This window comes from Gorilla gorilla, chromosome 14 (genome assembly GCF_029281585.2).
Source record: "Gorilla gorilla gorilla isolate KB3781 chromosome 14, NHGRI_mGorGor1-v2.1_pri, whole genome shotgun sequence".
Classification (NCBI taxonomy): domain Eukaryota; kingdom Metazoa; phylum Chordata; class Mammalia; order Primates; family Hominidae; genus Gorilla; species Gorilla gorilla.
In genome coordinates this window covers 35,016,920-35,036,303 of record NC_073238.2, presented here as the reverse complement: position 1 = coordinate 35,036,303, position 19,384 = coordinate 35,016,920, and the positions used below count along the sequence as shown (strand labels likewise).

Genomic DNA, 19,384 nt, shown 5'->3' with positions numbered 1-19,384 from the left:
GGACACCTGTAATCCCAGCTACTTGGGAGGCTGAGGCAGGAGAATCGCTTCAATTTCGGAGGTGGAGGTTGTAGTGAGCTGAGATTGCACCACTGCACTCCAGGCTGGGCAACAGAGTGAGACTCTGTCTCAATAAAAATAAATAATAAAAGTATTAAAAGAAAATATAGGATAATATTTTATGATCTAAGGTAGAAAAACAAGTCAAAACTAAGAATCATAAAGGAGAAGATTGATAACATTGACAAAATAAACTTATTGATAACAGAAGATACCATAAACAAGTTTAAGAGACAAGAGAAAGACAAGGAGAAAATATTTGTCTCATGCATGAGAGCAAAGGATTAATATCCAGATGTCCATGCCCACCAGCCAAAGATACCAGGAAACACACCTGTAGGCAAGCAGAGTGGGGTCTGTTACTTGTTGCAACAAGAGAGGCTGAGGACCACGGGCAGCCTGTGGGACATCTCAGTAAGAGGCAGCTAAGAGGAGATTATTCTGTGAGTTTGGCTTGCATTAGGTGTTGGAGCAACTTTGTCAGAAAGCCAGAATAATTATTATGTAGGAGGTGTGAGGAATCAAATGGAGTTAAAGGTGTAATTGGTAAAGTATCAGCAGGCACTCATGTTACCTGGGAAAGAGACATTCATGGTCATTTTTGTGATTTGCACAGTGTTCTTGTTTTATCTGTACTCAGATATGATTACAGAATGGTCATACTTTTATCTTGCCCCATCACAGGAATAACTCAGTCTGATGTTGGTGTTCTTTGAAATAGTTTCTGTTAAGTAGGGAACATCTAGGCCTAGGTACTAGTTGCAAGCTAGTTCTATTTGACACCTGTCATTTTTTTTTCTCAAAGACTGTATAAAGATCTTCTACAAATCAATAATAAAACAGTAAACCCAGTGGAAAATTAGGAAATGCTAGCAACAATTGACAAAATAAAAATAAAAATTAAAATTAAATATAGGAAAAGATACTCAACTGTACAATAGGGAAATGCAAATTAAGAGTAAAATGTTAGTAGTCATTTTAATTGGTCCAACCTTTTTGGAGGGCAATTTGGCAATATCTGCCAAAATATTAACTGTATATGCCCTTCAACCACGAATTCCATTTCTAAAAATCTCTACACAGAGATTTTTATATGCACATGTATACAAAAAGGAATATTTAGAATACTCATTGTAGCATGTTTGTAACAGGAATAATTAAATCACTATCAAAAGGGAAATAAACTCTGGAAGGGTCAAGTGTAAGTTTCTTAGTTTTATTTAAGAAACTCAGCTATGATGTCTTACAATGTTAGGTTACAAAGTTAAGTCTGAAGAGGTAAAAGTTGTGTACTAAGTAAGATTGTTACCTTCTGACTCAAGATGGTAGACTGGTCATATGAATGATCACTTTTCTCTTTCATTGAATGAAGAGTAAAGATGTTTTTAAAAAGTAATTACAGGCTGGGCGCGGTGGCTCACCCCTGTAATCCCAGCACTTTGGGAGGCCGAGGAGGCAGATCACGAGGTCAAGAGATTGAGACCATCTTGGCCAACATGATGAGACCCCATCTCTACTAAAAATACAAAAATTAGCTGGGCGTGGTGGTGTGCACCTGTAATCCCAGCTACTCGGGAGGCTGAGGCAGGAGAACTGCTTGAATCCGGGAGATGGAGGTTGCAGTGAGCTGAGATTGCACCACTGCACTCCAGCCTGGCGACAGAGCAAGACTCCATCTCAAAAAAAAAAAAAAGTAATTACAATGTTAAAAAACAACAAACAAACAAAGGATGCTATTGACAGAAATTTCAGTAAATTTCTGGAAGAAAGAAAGAAAGTGGGTGTAAGATGGTCTGTGGAACAGCAGAGAAAACTACCAGCCTCTCTGGGAACTGGAGCAGAGATGAGAGTCTGTCTTCCAGAAAAGAAACAGAGACTCTGGGTTCCAAACTCAGAACCTGTGAACATAAGTGGTAAAAGTGGCTCATGGGCCGATTTCTGCCTGAGTAATTAAAGGATGGCCTGCTGGCATCTTTGGGCCAGTTGGTCTCTTCCCCTTCTTCTGATCATATCCAGAAGGCATACATAGAATCCGAGGTACTCACCTCCAGGCTGAATCTCTGAGGATTTTTCACTAAACAAACTGGAGAATCTGCTTTGGGATGCCCTAATTTGGGTAGGAAAGCCAGAAAGAGACACAGAATAGAATCTAAGATAACTCCAGAGCTCCACCATAGCATAGAAAGAAGGAAAAAGGCAGCTCCATTCAGGAAGGAAGTACACAAAAGTCCTCCATACTCTGAGTAAAGCTCTCCTTATTTAAGCAGATCTCAGTTTTGTTGAGATATAATTCACATACCATAAATTCACCTTTTACAAGTGTAGAAGTCAATGGTTTTTTTGTTTTGAGACTGAGTCTCGCTCTGTCGCCCAGGCTGGAGTGCAATGATGCAATCTTGGCTTACTGCAACCTCCGCCTCCCGGGTTCAAGCGATTCTCCTGCCTCAGTCTCCCGAGTAGCTGGGATTACAGGCACATGCTACCACGCCTGGCTAATATTTTGTATTTTTAGTAGAAGCAGGGTTTCACCATGTTAACTGGGCTGGCTCCAACTCCTGGCCTCAGGACCCACCTGCCTCGGCCTCCCAAAGTGCTGGGATTACAGGCGTGAGCCACCACACCCGGCAAGTCAGTGGTTTTTAGTAAATTCACAGATAGGTCCAACTGAGAGGTGACAGTGTGCTGGTAGCCCTCGCTTGCTCTTGGCGCCTCCTCGGCCTCAGTGCCCACTCTGGCCACTCTTGAGGAGCCCTTCAGCCTGCCGCTGCACTGTGGGAGCCCCTCTCTGGGCTGGCCGAGGCCGGCGCCGGCTCCCTCCGCTTGCAGGGAGGTGTGGAGGGAGAGACGTGGGCGGAAACTGGGGCTGCGCGTGGCGCTCACAGGCCAGCGCGAGTTCCAGGTGGGTGCGGGCTTGGCAGGCCCTGCACTCGGAGCAGCCGGCTGGCACCGCTGGCCCCAGGCAGTGAGGGGCTTAGCACCTAGGCCAGCAGCTGTGCAGGGTGCGCCGGATCCTAGCACTACCGGCCCACCTGCGCCGTGCTTGAATTCTTGCCGGCCGTCAGCTGCCTCCCCGCAGGGCAGGGCTCAGGACCTACAACCCACCATGCCCAAGCCTCCTCCCCCACCATGGGCTCCCACGCAGCCTGAGCCTCCCTGATGGGTGCCGCCCCTTCTCTGCGGGGCCCAGTTGCATCAACTGCCCAAGGGCTGAGAAGCACTGGCACATGGCATGGGACTAGTGGGCAGCTCTGCCTGTGGCCCCAGTGCTGGATCCACTAGGTGAAGCCAGCTGGGCTCCTGAGTCGGGTGGGGACTTGGAAAACTTTTATGTCTAGCTAGAGGATTGTAAATGCACCAATCAGCACTCTGTATCTAGCTAAAAGATTGTAAACACACCAATCAGTGCTCTGTGTCTAGCAAATGTAGTGGGGACTTGGAGAACTTTTGTGTCTAGCTAAAGGATTGTAAACTCACCAATCAGCACTCTGTGTCTAGTTCAAGGTTTGTAAGTGCACCAATCAGTGCTCTGTGTCTAGCTAATCTGGTGGGGACTTGGAGAACTTTTATGTCTAGCTAGAGGATTGTAAATGCACCAATCAGCACTCTGTGTCTAGCTCAAGGTTTGTAAATGCACCAATCAGCACCCTGTCAAAACAGACCAATCAGCTCTCTGTAAAATGGGCCAATCAGCTCTCTGTAAAATGGGCCAATCAGCTCTCTGTAAAATGGACCAATCAGCAGGATGTGGGTGGGGTCAGATAAGGGAATAAAAGCAGGCTGCCGCCACTTAGCAGCGGCAACCCTCTTGGGTTGCCTTACATGCTGTGGAAAGTTTGTTCTTTTGGTTTTCACAATAAATGTTATTACTGCTCACTGTTTGGGTCTGCGTTGCCTTTATGAGCTGTAACACTCACCGTGAAGGTCTCCATCTTCACTCCTTAAGCCGGCGAGATTACCAACCCACCGGGAGGAAAGAACAACGTTGGATGGGAGGAACTAACAGCTCCAGATGTGCCACCTTAAGAGCTGTAAGTCTCTCGGCGAAGGTCTGCAGCTTCACTCCTGAAGCCAGCGAGGCCACGAACCCACCAGGAGGAAGAAACTTTGAATGCGTCTGAACATCAGAAGGAACGAACTGTGGACACACTATCTTTAAGAATTGTCACACTCACCGTGAAGGTCCACAGCTTCATTCTTGAAGTCAGTGAGACCAGGAACCCACAAATTCCGGACACAGAACTATCACCACAGTCAATTTTAGAACATTTTCGTTGCCTCTAAAAGAAACCCTGTGTCCTTTAGCTGTCACCTCCTAATTCCCCAATTCTCCCAACACCTGGCAACCACTAATCTACTGTCTTTGTAGACTTGCTACTTTGGACATTTCATATAAATGGAATTACACAGTATGTGGCCTTTGGTGTCTGATTTCTTTCGTTCAGTGTAATGTTTCCAAGGCTCATCCATGTAGCATATATCAGTACCCTGTTCCTTTTTATGGCCAAATAATATTTCATTGCATGGATGTACCACATTTTTTCTATCCATTAGTTGATGGGCACTTGAGTTGTTTCCACACAGGGCAGATTTTTAAAGCAGAGAACCCCCCAGTTGGCATGCCCCATGCAACTGGCTGCCCCCAGCCTGCCATTCAGGGAAGAGAGAGGCCTGTTGGAGAAATAGGTTTGTAGGATTGCAGTGGAAAACCATGCTACTTCTTCCATTAAACTCCTGCTTAATTTATAACTATGAATATATAATTAAAGATCACTAGGAATTTTTTAAAAATCATCAATCAGCATGAAGCAGAAGGAGCAAGATGAAAAACAAACTTGCCCTCAAGGGAAAAACAAGTAATTGAGGAAACATGCATAAGGTAAGATGAGGCTGTGGGCAAGGAGCACAGTCTGGATTTTGCTGATTGCATCCTCTGGTGTTAGTGAACTCATTCTTCTATCCTCTGTGTTTGTAATTCTGTTCATTGCTGGTTGAACCTAGAAGCTTAATCAGATTCAAGGTCTATTTTATTTTTTTGGCAAAACTCACACAAAGGTATGTTCTATCGGGAAAAACACTGGTTGTCTCCTTTCGTGGTGTTAATAGCCGTTGATACTCAGTGCCTAGATTTCGTTAATTCATTAGGGGCTTGTATTAATTTAAAGTAATTTCGAAGAAAAATTAATTTTCAAAAGAAAAACTTTTTAAAAATATCTGTCCACTGGTATAGATTATATATGAATTAAAAGAAGAAAATATCTGTCCACTGGTATAGATTATATATAAATTAAAAGAACAAAGCTTATGCCAGTTCTAAAATGCTATCAACCCATTTCTTGGTTACAGCAACTGAGCCAGTTTTGGTATAGTCAGGAAACTGCTCTGCAACTGGCACAGGAGGCAATTGCAGCTGTAGGAGAAGGTGGCAGGTGAGATTCAAATTTTGTTTCTCTTTTTGGCATCTAATGTAATATTTTGAATGTCTTTCCTGGATGACAGATGGTTTGTAAGAAGTCTGAACTATAATCTGTAAATATTGTAGATTTTTTGGCATGGTTTTTTGCATGGTTTGCAGCATATGACAGATTAAGACCTGCTTCAACACTGAGTTTAGAGACCCACTCAGAAACCTATTCATTGTGGAATGTCTTATCTCTTCCTTTTAACATTTTCTAACCTGTTTCTTATCATTATAGTTATAGAGTTCAGTTCAAAAGAGAAGATCTTACCTTTTTGAAGTTTTAAGAATATAGATTTTCTTTTTTGTTAATTTGATATGTATGTATGTATGTATGTATGTATTTTGAGACGGAGTCTCACTCTGTTGCCCAGGCTGGAGTGCAGAGTGGCGCGATCTTGGCTAACTGCAACCTCCGCCTCCCGGATTCAAGCAATTCTCTTGCCTCAGCCTCCCAAGCAGCTGGGACTACAGGCACACACCACCATGCCCACCTAATTTTTGTATTTTTAGTAGAGATGGGATTCCACCATATTAACCAGGCTGGTCTCGAACTCCTGACCTTGTGATCCACCTGCCTCAGGCTCCCAAAGTGCTGGGATTACAGGCATGAGCCACCGTGCCTGGCCTGGTTTTAATTTTTATCAGAACCTTGCATGCATATAAATAGTCAAATGGTGACTGGGCGTGGTGGCTCATGCTTGAAATCCCAGCACTTTGGGAGGCCAAGGCAGGCGGATCACCTGAGGTTCGGAGTTTGAGACCAGCCTGGACAACATGGTGAAACCCTTTCTCTATGAAATACAAAATTAGCTGGGCGTGGTGGTGCATCCTGTAATCCCAGCTACTCAAGAGGCTGAGGCAGGAGAATTGCTTGAATGTGGGAGGCAGAGGTTGCAGTGTGCCAAGATCACACCACTGCACTCCAGCCTGGGAGACAGAGTGAGACTCTGTCTCAAAAAAAAAAAAAAAAAAAAAAGTCAAATGGTTCTAAAAGGCTTAATGTATTCTATATCCGTATCCCTGATTAACCCCCAAACTCTCTGTCTAAATATCCTATCAGTAAGTTCAAACATATTTCAACTTCTTTTAAAAAAAACCTATTCCCAGGGCTCTGCAACCTGTCCCAGTGTGCATGGTCTTGCGCTGGTTTTACTACACCTCTTTTCTTGGTATCGCCCTTCATCATCATGCTGGAGTCCTTATACCTGTCTTTTGTTCTAGATTCCCTATTTCCTGTACCCCGATCCTTAGTTTACAGCCTTACCATGGTGGCATACCTCCTCCAATAGCTGCTACAGAAAAGGCACGTAGCAGGGAAGTTTTTAGAACCTTTCGTGTTTGAAAATGCTTTTTTCCTACCCTTCCTCTTGATTGTGGTGGTTTTGTTGGACAGCACATTCCAGGTTTTGAAGGCGTTGCTCCATTGTCTCCAAACTTCCATACATGCTGCTGACAAATCCAGTATCATTCTGATTTCTTATAGGAAACTTGCTTTTTTCTATCCATGCCCACAGCAAGCTTAGGATTTTCTCTTAATCCCCGGTATTCAATGTGCCTCGCTGTGGAGTTTTTATCTATTGTCCTGGGTCCTAGAGGGCCCATTCATCCTCAACACACGTGTCCTTCAGTTTAAGAAAATTATCTTAAATTATTTCTTTCCGCACTTTTTTTTTCTGTTCCTCTTTTTGGAACTTCTGTTCTTTGAATATTGGACCTGATCTTCTAATTTTCTTCTTTTTCTATTCATTGTCTCTTTACTTTCTGGGAGAATTCCTCCACTTTATCTTCTAAACTTTCTACTGAGTTTACCATATCTGCTTCCATGCTTGGAATTGTCTGCAGCTCTTTTTTTGGTCTTTGAATATTTCTTTATTATTGTGTCTTGTTCATCCTTTTGAGGATATTATACAATTTTTTAAAGTTCTCTTCTCCCTCCATAGTCTCTATTTACTCCAAAATGCTTTTTCTGTTTGTTAATTTCATATGATATATTTATCTAATCTATGTTCCTTAAATGTCTGTGGACATTGAAGGGTAGGGCACTCGAAAACTGGGAGCCTCATCTGCTTTGATCTCTACAGTTGGAGCATCTGAATGAGCCGTTCTCCTAGGGAACCCCCATGTCTAAGACTTTTCTTGTAGTTTTGTCAGTGGTCCAGGGAAGATTCTCCTAATTCCTGACTGGAAGTTATACATCTAGTGGGCATCATCCTTGGAGGCATGTGACTGAAAGGCTGGAAGTTTCATCATCCAATGCGTTTCACTTAATCCTCCTAATTTCCACATGGTACATCATCAACTGCTGTGCCTGGCATCCTCCTTCCAAGCATCCCCCCATCCAGAGAACACTCCTCCAGTTTTCTGCCACAGTCATGGTGGGGGGCAGGCTTTGGGATACAGCAGAGAATCCTGAGAATGAATTGCTTCTTAAAATAGGCCTTTCAGTAAAACCTCCCAGTTTTGGCCCCACCTTCACCTCTGCTTCTTGAGTTACCGGGTTCTGTCGCATCCTGAGCCCTCGGGTATGCCACCAGGTGAATCAGGGCGCTTCTCAGCTTTCCAACTGCCAGTGTAGGATTCGGCCATTGCAGGTCTGCCGAGCCCCACTACCCACCCATCTGCTGTTCCGCTTCCTCTAGTCTCCGCTGACATGCCCTTTGGTTTTTGCTCTTGTATTCCCAAATAAGACAACATGAAATTGCACTCTTGTTTTTAGTGGGCTTTCATGAGGGAGCAAATGTAAATGAATGTGTTCAATCTGCCATCTTTAGTGGGAAATCTTCCATTTTTCTTTTAACTGTTCTTTTTCTTTTTTTGATTATATGTAGTGGTTTAGTAGGTTTTTCTTAGTGACACTGCTTTTACATATACTTTCTTTTTTGCCACTAATATGAGGGCCTTGGAAGCAACTTTTAACCTCCTTTGAAAGTCAACTTCAGTATTCATAGGAACTAAGTCATCATTTAAAGATGATACTCGGGAGGCTGAGGCAGGAGAATGGCGTGAACCCGGGAGGCGGAGCTTGCAGTGAGCCGAGATCCCGCCACCGCACTCCAGCCTGAGCGTGAGCGCGAGACTCCGTCTCAAAAAAAATAAAAAAATAAATAAGAAATAAAATAAAGATGAATGAGAACCGCATTTATTGAGTGCTTACTGTGTGCCCTCTCCTGTTGTAAGTGCGTTGTCAGGGTCATCTCATTCTATCCTCGTATCTCTGTGCAATAGTTCCTGTTACACGCTGTAGTTTAAAGACAGACACTAAGACCAGAGGTTCAGCCACTTGCAGAAGGTCACCCAGTGGGAAGTGGCAAAGCTAGGCTTTCAGAACAGGTTATCTGATCCCACTGCTGCCTGGTAACCACCACCATCCCCACCAGACCCACTGGTCTTTCTGCTCCCATCCCTTCTTGCATCCTGGACCACTGTCCTACCTGAAGTACATCCTTCAGGTGGATTTCTCAGGGAATGCCTGCTGGAGGCAATTTTGTTGTCTGAAAATATCTTTATTTCACCTTCTTTATTGGAAGATGTTTTCATAGTGTGCATATATAATCTTTGGTTGCAGTTCATTCTCTGTCAGCACAGTGAGGCTATAATCCCACTGTACTCCAGCTTCTTTTCCCCCTCTCACCGCCCTGATCTAGAGCTGCTGTGCAGGGAGAGTTGTGTCCTGCCAGCAGGGAAACACATGTTTCCATAGAAACATTATGCGATGTCACGGGTTCTATTATCTGTTGCAGTGTCTTTGGGCTGAGAAGCCTGCTTAGCCTGGCATGGGTACCTAAGTAAGACGGGTAACACTGTCTCTGTTGGAAATGCATCACACATTTTTAAAGCTGAGCGTAATTTTTAAATTAGGTCCTTTTTTGAATGATAGTGTATGCACATATAAAAATCCAAACGTGACAAAGGAATTGTGAGAAAAGGTCACTCTCTTCTCTATTGTATCCAGGTCCGCCAGGCACTCTCCCATGAGGCAGCCATGGTCACTGTCTCTTGGACACGTTCTAGAGGTCACCTGTACATCTATATGCATATATTCCCACTCCCATGAAAGCATACTTTACACTGTTCTGTTCCTTGAATAGATCTCAGAGATCATTCCTTATCAGCATAGAGAGGGCTGCTTCAGCCTTTTTTAAATGGCCACAGAACTTTCCATTGTAATAGGCATACCAGCTGGGCACAGTGGCTCATGCCTCCTTTAGGAGGTCAAGGCAGGCAGATGGCTTGAGCTCTGGAGTTCGAGACCAGCCTGGGTAAAGTGGCAAAACCCTGTCTCTATAAAAATAATTAGTGGCCAGGCACGGAGGCTCACGCCTGTAATCTCAGTACTTTGGGAGGCCAAGGCAGGTGGATCATGAAGTCAGGAGTTCAAGACCAGCCTGGCCAAGATGGTGAAACCCCGTCTCTGCTAAAATTACAAAAATTAGCCAGGCGTGGTGGCAGGTGCCTGTAATCCCAGCTACTCAGGAGGCTGAGGCAGGAGAATCGCTTGAACCCGGAAGGCAGAGGTTTCAGCGAGCCCAGGTCATGCCACTGCACTCCAGCCTGGGCAACAGAGTGAGACCCTGTCTCAAAAAAAAAAAAAAAAAAAAAAGGTGTATCACAGTCAACTCAATAATTCCATATTTAGGTTACTTCTAGCTTTTTGGCAGTTGGTTTTAACAGTTAACTCTTAAAACACTACCCATTCATAAACTGGGCTGCTGTAATGAAATAGATACTTTAATTTCCTTATACAAAAAAGAAGCAAAGCACAAATTTAGAATAGCTTGTCTGCAGTGAGAGCACATTTTAATGTATCTTTATGGAAAACTGGAGTGAGTTGGGGAGTTATTTGGGTTTATCTTTCAAGATCATGAATATTACAAAATGACTTTATAGTATTTAGTTGGGACAAAAAGTATTTAAAATAAATATCAAAGGCCTAGCATGAAAATAATAGGTAAATTTAGGCTTTGGGCTAACTACATCTAAATCTTGTCATAATGTGTTCCTGATGTTTTACATTTTTCACTATAAAAACTATAGCCTTTCATACCTCAAAATTATAAGCTATAGGCCAGGCGCGGTGGCTCATGCCTATAATCCCAGCACTTTGGGAGGCCGAGGCAGGCTGATCACCTGAGGTCAGGAGTTCAAGACCAGCCTAGCCAACATGATGAAACCCCATTTCTACTAAAAATACAAAAAAATTAGTCAGGCGCAGTGGCGCACGCCTGTAATCCCAGCTACTTGGGAGGAATAGCAGGAGAATAGCTTGAACCCAGGAGGCACAGGTTGCAGTGAGCCGAGATCACGCCACTTCCCTCCAGCCTTGGCAACACAGTGAGACTCCATCTCAAAAAAAAAAAGAAAAAATTATAAGTTACAGACTTTTAAGTACCAGATTCCTTAAAAGTGAGACACTATAAAGTTTTTTCTCAACATTGACTATTACACTAGTTTGCATTATTGTTTCCTGTAAGAAACTCTGAGCACTCGGACCTATGTATTGTTCAGTGAAGAAGTTGTTAACACCGTGATCTCTCTGTTAAACATGTTTCATGGTGTGTTCATTTTGTCTCCTAGAATCGCATGTGTGAGTGCCCCTAGTGTTTACCAGAAACTCAGAGAGCTGTGCAGAGAAAACTTTTCTATATACATCTTTGAATATGACAAAAGATTTGCCATGTATGGAGAGGAGTTTATTTTCTATGATTACAATAATCCATTGGACTTACCCGAAAGAATTGCTGCACATAGTTTTGACATCGTAATAGCAGATCCTCCCTATCTTTCGGAGGAATGTCTCAGAAAAACATCGGAAACCATCAAGTACCTGACGCGGGGCAAGATTCTGCTGTGCACAGGTAGGTGCTGCATTTCATATCTCATCAAAGTCACTGACAGTGGCTATTCAGGTCTTAAGGGTCAAGAAAAAATCCTGAGTCCACCACTTCCCGTGTGACTTGTGAACAAGTTATTTAACTCTTTGTGCCCTGGATTCCTCATCTGTAAACTAGGACTGATAATACTCTGCCATTAAGGATCCTAAAGAATTAAGTGACACAAAGTACCCAACACTGGGTCTGGTGCATGGTGACTACTTGATGAATGTCAGCTGTTACTTTTACATACCATCATCGATACTAGTGGTATCTTATCCAGCCTCTACCCTTTATCAAAGAGAAATTTGGAATCTATAGAGTTTAAGTGAATTGTCTAAGGTTACAGAGTAGACATTAGATTGGGTTAATGTAGAAGAGTTTTCTTACTGGCGAGATCGTTATACTTTTTTTTTCTCTCTCTAACCTCAAACCATTGGGCTAAGCAGTCCTCCCACCTCAGCCTCCCAAGTAGCTGGAACTTACAGGTGTGTGCCAGCAGGCTGGGGTTGATATACTTAAGGCAGATATGGTAAAATTCAATAGAGTAAATCTGAGAACTTCAGGGTGTGAGGATTACTTGAGGCAAGGAGTTCTAGACCGGGCTGGGCAACACAGCAAGACTCCATCTCTACAAAAATTTTAAACATTAGCCAGGTGTGGTTGCATGGGCCTCCCAGCCATTTGGGAGATGGAGGTGGTGTGTCTGCAGTTTCTGCCTTCTGATCGGTTCTTCGTCTCACTGACTTGAAGAATAAAGCCACGGACCTCGTGGTTTTACAGCTCTTAAAGGCGGCACCTCCGGAATTGTTTCTTCTTCCTGGTGGGTTCGTGGTCTCGCTGACTTCAGGAATGAAGCGGCAGACCCTTGTGGTATTTGTTACAGACCTTAAAGTTGGTGTGGACCCAAAGAGTCAGAAACAGCAAGCTTTATCATGAAGAGCAAAAAACAAACCTTCCACACCATGGAAGAGAACAACACCTGGTTGCACTGTTGGTTGCAGGGTAGCCAGCTTTTATTCCCTCGTTTGTCCCTGCCCGCGTCCTGCTTATTGGTCCATTCTACAGAGTGCTGATTGGTCCATTTTATAGAGTGCTGATTGGTCCATTCTACAGAGTGCTGATTGGTCCATTTTACAGAGTGCTGATTGGTCCATTTTACAGAGTGCTGATTGGTGTGTTTACAATCCTCTAGCTAGACAGAAAAGTTCTCCAAGTCCCCACTAGACCCAGGAAGTCCAGCTGGCTTCACCTCTCAGTGGGATGATTGCTTGATCTCTGGAGGTCGAGACTACAGTGAGCTGTGATGGTGCCACTGCACTTCAGCCTGGGCAGGGAGCAAGACTGTCTCAAAGAAAAAAAAATTCTGAGAACTGAAACCTTACCAACTGACCCGTCTCTTTATTTCTGGGTACCTGTGGTGTCCCCACCCTTGAGTGCTGTTGTGGACGCTATACCCCAGTCCCTCCGGGCCGCGCTTGTCCCCTGGGCACCCTGCTGGGAACAGGGCTGGGCCAGGGTGGAGCCACGGGAAGCTGTTCTGGTGTTGCAGAGCTGCGTGTGTGGGGAGGGGCGCTCTGTTCGCACAGATGCCGTGGTTGCCTGCACGCTTATTCACTCCGTTGCTTCCTTGAGCTCTGTGCAGCGCTCTGTGCACCGTCAGGCAGCGCTCTGGCCTCATGGAGTGTGCATTTTAGTTTCAGGGGATACTTTTAAAAATAATAATAAAATAGACTAAACACTGGAAGCACTAACTCTGAGAAGAGTAACAGAGACCCAGGGATCTGCACTTTGCCCCAGGGACCTGAGGGGTCAGGAGCCACGGCCACAGCGGCCCGGGAGGGCAGAGTCGGGGCAGGAGGCCCCCAGTGCCTAACAGAGGGGACCGTGGGCATTGGGGTTTTCTTCAGAAGCCCAAGGCGACGGGACGCAACTTGTCTGAAGACGTAAGACGTTCGCTTTAACTTGACCGAGGTTTTGGGGCACGTGCACCTGGGCACCGCGGGCTGTTGCTGCACCCCAGGGAGGGCGGTGGCCTGCAAGGAGGGCAGGGCAGGGGCGTCAAAGAGATACTTTAAAGATGAAGTTGAGAGAGCTTGCTGTATTTGAGTGTGGAGGGGAAGAGAGGAGAGGAATCAGGGCTGTGGATGCCACCTCCTGCGGGGATGTCGCAGGGGAGCTGGCTGTGCGCTGTGGGCCCAGGGCGGGGAGAAATTGGGAGCAGATGGCAAAAGGGAGTGGCAATACATTCGCACCTGTGTTTGCAAGATTGGATATTACTGAAAAAGGCTCTTGGCTCAACGTTGGGAAATGCTAGTTTTTAGTAATTATTTTTGCTTTCCATATGTGTGTGTATATATATAGTACGTGTGTGTGTGTGTGTGTGTATAATCTGCTTCTAAATTTCTAAGTGTCTCGGCTTTGCAGAGGTAGGAAAATAATTCATTCAATAAAAAAGACATGGAAAAAAGTTGGTAAATTGCAAAAATATTGGAGAAGGTGAAAGGGAATGTAAAGAACACTCGCTCCCTCCCCCCACTTGTGAATTGTCAACTAATTGCCACCGGTGGTCCGCCTAGAGCCCCTCTCACAGATGAGGACGCACTGAGCTCCGGCTGGGCTGTCACTCTCTGGATTCATTTGCTTTGTTCTCTTCAGGTGCCATCATGGAAGAACAGGCAGCAGAACTCCTTGGAGTGAAGATGTGCACGTTTGTTCCAAGACACACCCGGAACTTGGCAAATGAGTTTCGCTGTTATGTGAATTATGATTCTGGGCTGGACTGTGGGATCTGATTACAGACGGTGACATAACACAGGAAGGAACCCTGTCACATTCCTCTTTTTGTATTTTCGTAGTAGATTTAAAAGTTATAATCTCTTCCCCTCCCCCCAAACTGGAGCTGTCCCTGGCCTGATTTTCAAAATAAAGTGTGCGATCTTCATTATTGTTTCCTTAGGGAGGGCCTCCCTAGAGCTCAGTCTTCTGCCAACCTGAATCCATGGAATTCGAGTTGGAAGAAACCTTAGAATCTGCCTGATCTTCTCTCCTCATTTAACATGTGTAAAAACAGAAGAACAGTTGTGTGGCTTGCCCAAGGTCTCCTGAATGAGACAGGACCTTGGCCTCTGCCTCGGGCCAGAGCAGTCTGGTAGCATCCTAGGGCTTGTGAGGAACCCCACCCCCATGTCCCACCCCAGCCTTCCAAGAAGACAGACTTGCCTCCATGAAAAAAGGCAATAATCCAGTAACTAGCGTCTGAATGCCTCTTAGAGCTCTCCTCCTCCTCCAGGTTCTAGGTGGACTGTGAGGGATGACAGGTGCCCCGGTGCCCTCCCTGCGTGGCTCAGACTCAGCACCCTCCCTCTGAACTGCCTGAGAAAATGAAAGACCCATCTGTAAACCAAACACCAGGACCAAAAAATGGAGCTGGGACGAGTGTGCTAGATTCTCACCGTTCAGAAAATATTCCACTGTACATACCCCAGAGGATGTCTCAACAATCAGAAGTGAACACACAGCATGGCTGGGTCTCGAGGGCATCACGCTGAGTGAAAAAGCCGCTCCGCAGAGGTCACACACTGGATGTTTCTAGGTATGACAGTCCCAGGGAGGAGAGATTCGTGGGTGCAGGGGGAGCATCAGGATGGGGCGAAGGGGATGGGCAGGCCACAAAGGGGAGTTCTCCTTGGTGGTAGCTTGTTCTTTGTCTTGTCTGTGGTGGTGGCTTCATGAATCTGCATGTGGCAGCATTGCATAGAACCACACACACACAGAGATGAGCTCGCGTGAAACTGGTGAACTTGGAATGGGATCTGTGGGTTGAGCCAGTGTCCATTTTCTGATTGCGACACTGCACTATAATTATGTAAGATGTTACCATTAGATAAACTGGGTGTAGGGCATAAGACCTATCAGTATATTTTTGCAATTTCCTGGGAATCTACAATCATTTCGAAATAAAAACTTTCCAAAAAATTAATGTCCTCTTTCTAGGAGAGGATTATACTTCCCCACCTCATAAGACTTGCTTTGGCCAACAAAATGTGAAAGGTGGCAGGGTGCTGTGGTTCATGCCTGTAATCCCAACACTTTGGGAGGCCAAGGCAGGCATGGATCACTTGAGTCCAGGAGTTCGGGACCAGCCTGGGCAACATGGTAAAACTTTGTCTCTACCAAAAATACAAAAAAAAAAAAAAAATTATCTGGGCATGGTGGCACACTCCTGTAGTCCCAGCCACTTGGGAGGCTGAGGTGGGAAGATCACCTGAGCCCAAGAGGGCGAGGCTGCCGTGAACCGTGATGTGCCACCGCACTCCAGCCTGAACGACAGAGCCAGACCCTGTCTCAAAAACAAGAACAACAAAATCCCAAAATGTGAAAGGAAGTGATGTGTCATTTCCAACCTCTGGCTGTGAGTGGAGCAGGGCCACTGCCCATCTGCCAGGGATGCAAGGAGAGCCAGGAATGAGCCTGTGTCATTGAACCATGGGCTCATTACCCACTGGAGCAAAACCCAGTCTGTCCTGACCGAGCCAGAGAGGAGGCCTGGGTCAGGGAAGCCTGGAGGACAGGCGTGGTCTTTCTTGCTGTTTCTTAGCCCTCGGCTGCCCGACTTCTGGACAACTTTTAATTTACTTTTAAAATCACTCTTTTCGGCGTGGTGGCTCACACCTGTAATCCCAGCACTCTGGGAGGCTGAGGTGGGCGGATTACCTGAGGTCAGGAGTTCAAGACCAGCCTGGCCAACGTGGTGAAACCCTGTCTCTACTGAAAACACAAAAATTAGTTGGTCATGGTGTTGGGCGCGGTGTTGGGCGCCTGTAATCCCAGCTACTCGGGAGGCTGGGGCAGGAGAATCACTTGAACCTCAGAGGCAGAGGTTGCAGTGAGCTGAGATTGTGCCATTGCACTCCAGCCTGGGCAACAAAAGCAAAACTCGATCTCAAAAAAAAGAAAAAAATAATCACTCCTTTTATGAGACATTGGTATTTTTATCAGTGTACAAGCACCTGGCCTTTGTTAAGTTTTCAATAAGTATTCTTTAAAAAATAACCCCTACCTTATTATTTCCATATGTGGTTTGCTTTGTATGTAATTTGTTACATTGTAGTAACAAATTATGTACAGAAATGCCATGTTTGACTTAGGACCTGTGGGAGAGTGGTAGTCTAGAAATGACAGAATTGTAGTTGTCCTATGAATCCAGCGGTTAGTTAAAGAGAAACCTTATTTTTTCACAGGAGGTGAGGGAGAGAAGGGACAAAGTTGGATTCCTCTCAAAAAATGTACAAACATTGTAAGTTAGGAGGCTTATGCAATGAGGTGAAGGCATTTTTTGTTTAATAAGCAGCCAACGTGTTTCATGGCTTTGGACCCTGGTGTGATTTTGATTTTAGCAAACCTGTGTTCATATATGATCCACTTCTAGGTTTCATAAAAGGCCATCTATACCTCTGCAGCCTTATATTTAAAAAAAACTCACTAGGTCTGGTATATTCCTTTGGGCAGTTAATGAGGTGGGAGGCATCGGGGCTTGGCGATACCCACAGTCAGTCATGCCGTCTGGAACCCCCAAGGCTCCCTCACCTCCTGTACCTTAGTAAAGCACTGCAGAGGTTAAAAGGAATGTTTTAATCCACGTCTTTTTAAGTCCTTCCTGATTAGTGGGAAGGGGTAGAAGGGTAATTTCTGTTTTGCTAACAAAATTCCAGCACTTCTCAGAAACTCTTCAGATGCATGCCTGGGGTGATGAGGGCCTGAACAGCAAGAAGAGATGAAAGGCAGGGGGAACTTTAAGACCCCATTTCAGATGGGGGTTCTGTACTCTTTCTCCTTTCATTCCTTCCTCATATCAGAGCTGGCACAAGTTACTAAAAATGACCATTTCCCCCGTTTGCCCTGCTGGAAGAGATGCGGTAAGACATAATGAGATAACTGGCCCCTGACTGTGGAACTGTTGGTATTTGCAGAGTGTTTTTGGATTTCTGTTCCCAAATGATTCCATTTTTGTAGAACAAGTATATAATTGAAATACTGTCAGTTGGAAACGATCTTCAGTAACCAGCAAAGCACCTCCATTCCAAAGGTTGCCACAGAATCCTCCAGGTAGAATTCATGTGAAGGAAACATGCACTTTTCTGGGAGGAGGGGAAGAAGCTCTGAAATGTACAATATCGTGTGTTGCCCCTCCACAAATCCTGGGAATGAAATGCATGGAGGGAAATGTGTGAAATAAACCAAGTGGATCTGGGAGCAGGGAGGGAGATGTCACTGAACTTTGGCTGGCACAGTTTATCTAGCCAGTAAACCTCCTTATTTGTTTGATAAAACACAATACCAACCTCCCATCTCTGCAACACCCCCCCCACCAAAAAAAACCCTTCAGTTTTAGCAGAGAAAATTTTGTCCCAAGAAGATCTTGTTATTCATTGAAACAGTACCTTCCCAAGCTTAGCCACCACCTCTAATTTCAACATACTATATTTAAATGCTGCTGCCCAGTTAAAGTTCTAGATTTTGTTTTATTTGTTTATTATTTTACTTGTCAGTTATTATTATTATTATTTGAGATGGAGTCTTGCTCTGTCACCCAGGCTGGAGTGCAGTGGCACGATCTCAGCTCACTGCAATCCCCGCCTCCCAGGTTCAAGTGATTCTCCTGTCTCACTCAGCCTCCTGAGTAGCTGGGATTACAGGCGCCCACCACTGCGCCTGCTAATTTTTGTATTTTTAGTAGAGACAGGGTTTTTGTACTTTTAGTAGAGACCATCTTGGCCAGGCTGGTCTCAAACTCCTAACCTCGTGATCCGCCCGCCTTGGCCTCCCAAAGGGCTGGGATTACAGGCGTGAGCCACCGTGCCCAGCCTTTTTTTTTTTTTTTTTGAGATGGAGTTTCACTCTTGTTTTCCAGGCTGGAGTGCAATGGCGTGATCTCGGCTCACTGCAACCTCTGCCTCCTGGGTTCAAGCGATTCTCCTGCCTCAGCCTCCCAAGTAGCTGAGATTACAGTTGCGCGCCACCACGCCTAGCTAATTTTTTTGTATTTTTAGTAGAGATGGGGTTTCACCATGTTGGTCAGGCTGGTCTCCAACTCCTGACCTCAGGTGATCCACCCACCTCGGCCTCCCAAAGTGCTGGGGTTACAGGTATAAACCACTGCACCCAGCCCAGTGATTTCATTTTAAACTTACCTTTCATACAAAAAAAAAGTCACTTGTAAGTGACAGATGCCTCCTAAAGCGACATAACAAGTGACTTTTTTTTGGTATAAAAGATAAGTTTAAAATGCAGAAGGCTTAGCTTGATGTTTATTTTCAGTGTGGCTTATGAATGACTGCAGTGCAATGATGTGTCCCTGTCCACACGTGTTCATGTGTGCCAGGCACTTTACCAACAGTGTTGAATCCTCACAGGGTGGGCGCTGTGACCTCATTTCACATGGAAGGAAAATGAAGCTTAGTGAGGTGAAGGGAGCAGGTTCATAGAGCGGCACTCAGGTGCGAGGCGCTTGAGACAGCTTTGCTGTCTCGCTCACCGCCGCCTTGCAGGAGCTGGGTGACTAGAACCAGGCAGGTGCCCAGTACATAGTCACTAAGCGGATGAATGTACGGTACAGAGAAAAAACACAGAGGCTGCCTTTCTCGATCTTCAAATGGAAAGCTCATTTCTTCTGTTAGGAATGTGCTACCTTTTAGCAAGCTGAGGTTAAACTAATAATTAATGCAGTGAATAAAATCATGACATTTTCCCCATGCAGATAGTTTCCTCTCCTTGTGTGCCCTTCCTCCAACGCTTGCACTATTTATATTTGAGGAGTGACCTGGAAAGTGTTACACAACAGCAGCGATGACGGAAAACACACCTAAGTTGCTGCTTTAAAAGGCAGTTCTGGGCCAGGCGCAGTGGCTCACACCTGTAATCCCAGCACTCTGGGAGGCCGAGGCGGGCGGATCATGAGGTCAGGAGATCGAGACCATCCTGGCTAACACGGTGA

The 19,384-nt window shown here is 45.1% G+C and overlaps 1 protein-coding gene across 1 annotated transcript in view; it reads left to right on the top strand.

Annotated features, from left to right (window-relative positions):
• Positions 1-14,332, top strand: part of EEF1AKMT1 (EEF1A lysine methyltransferase 1) — a 45,280-nt gene extending 30,948 nt beyond the window's left edge. Inside the window, exons 3-5 of the mRNA XM_004054231.5 lie at positions 5,404-5,486; positions 11,093-11,373; positions 14,047-14,332. Of these exons, the coding sequence (XP_004054279.1) occupies positions 5,404-5,486; positions 11,093-11,373; positions 14,047-14,183 (501 nt within the window). The 3' untranslated portion in view covers positions 14,184-14,332. The remainder of the gene's footprint in view (positions 1-5,403; positions 5,487-11,092; positions 11,374-14,046) is intronic.
• Positions 14,333-19,384: the final 5,052 nt, after the last annotated feature.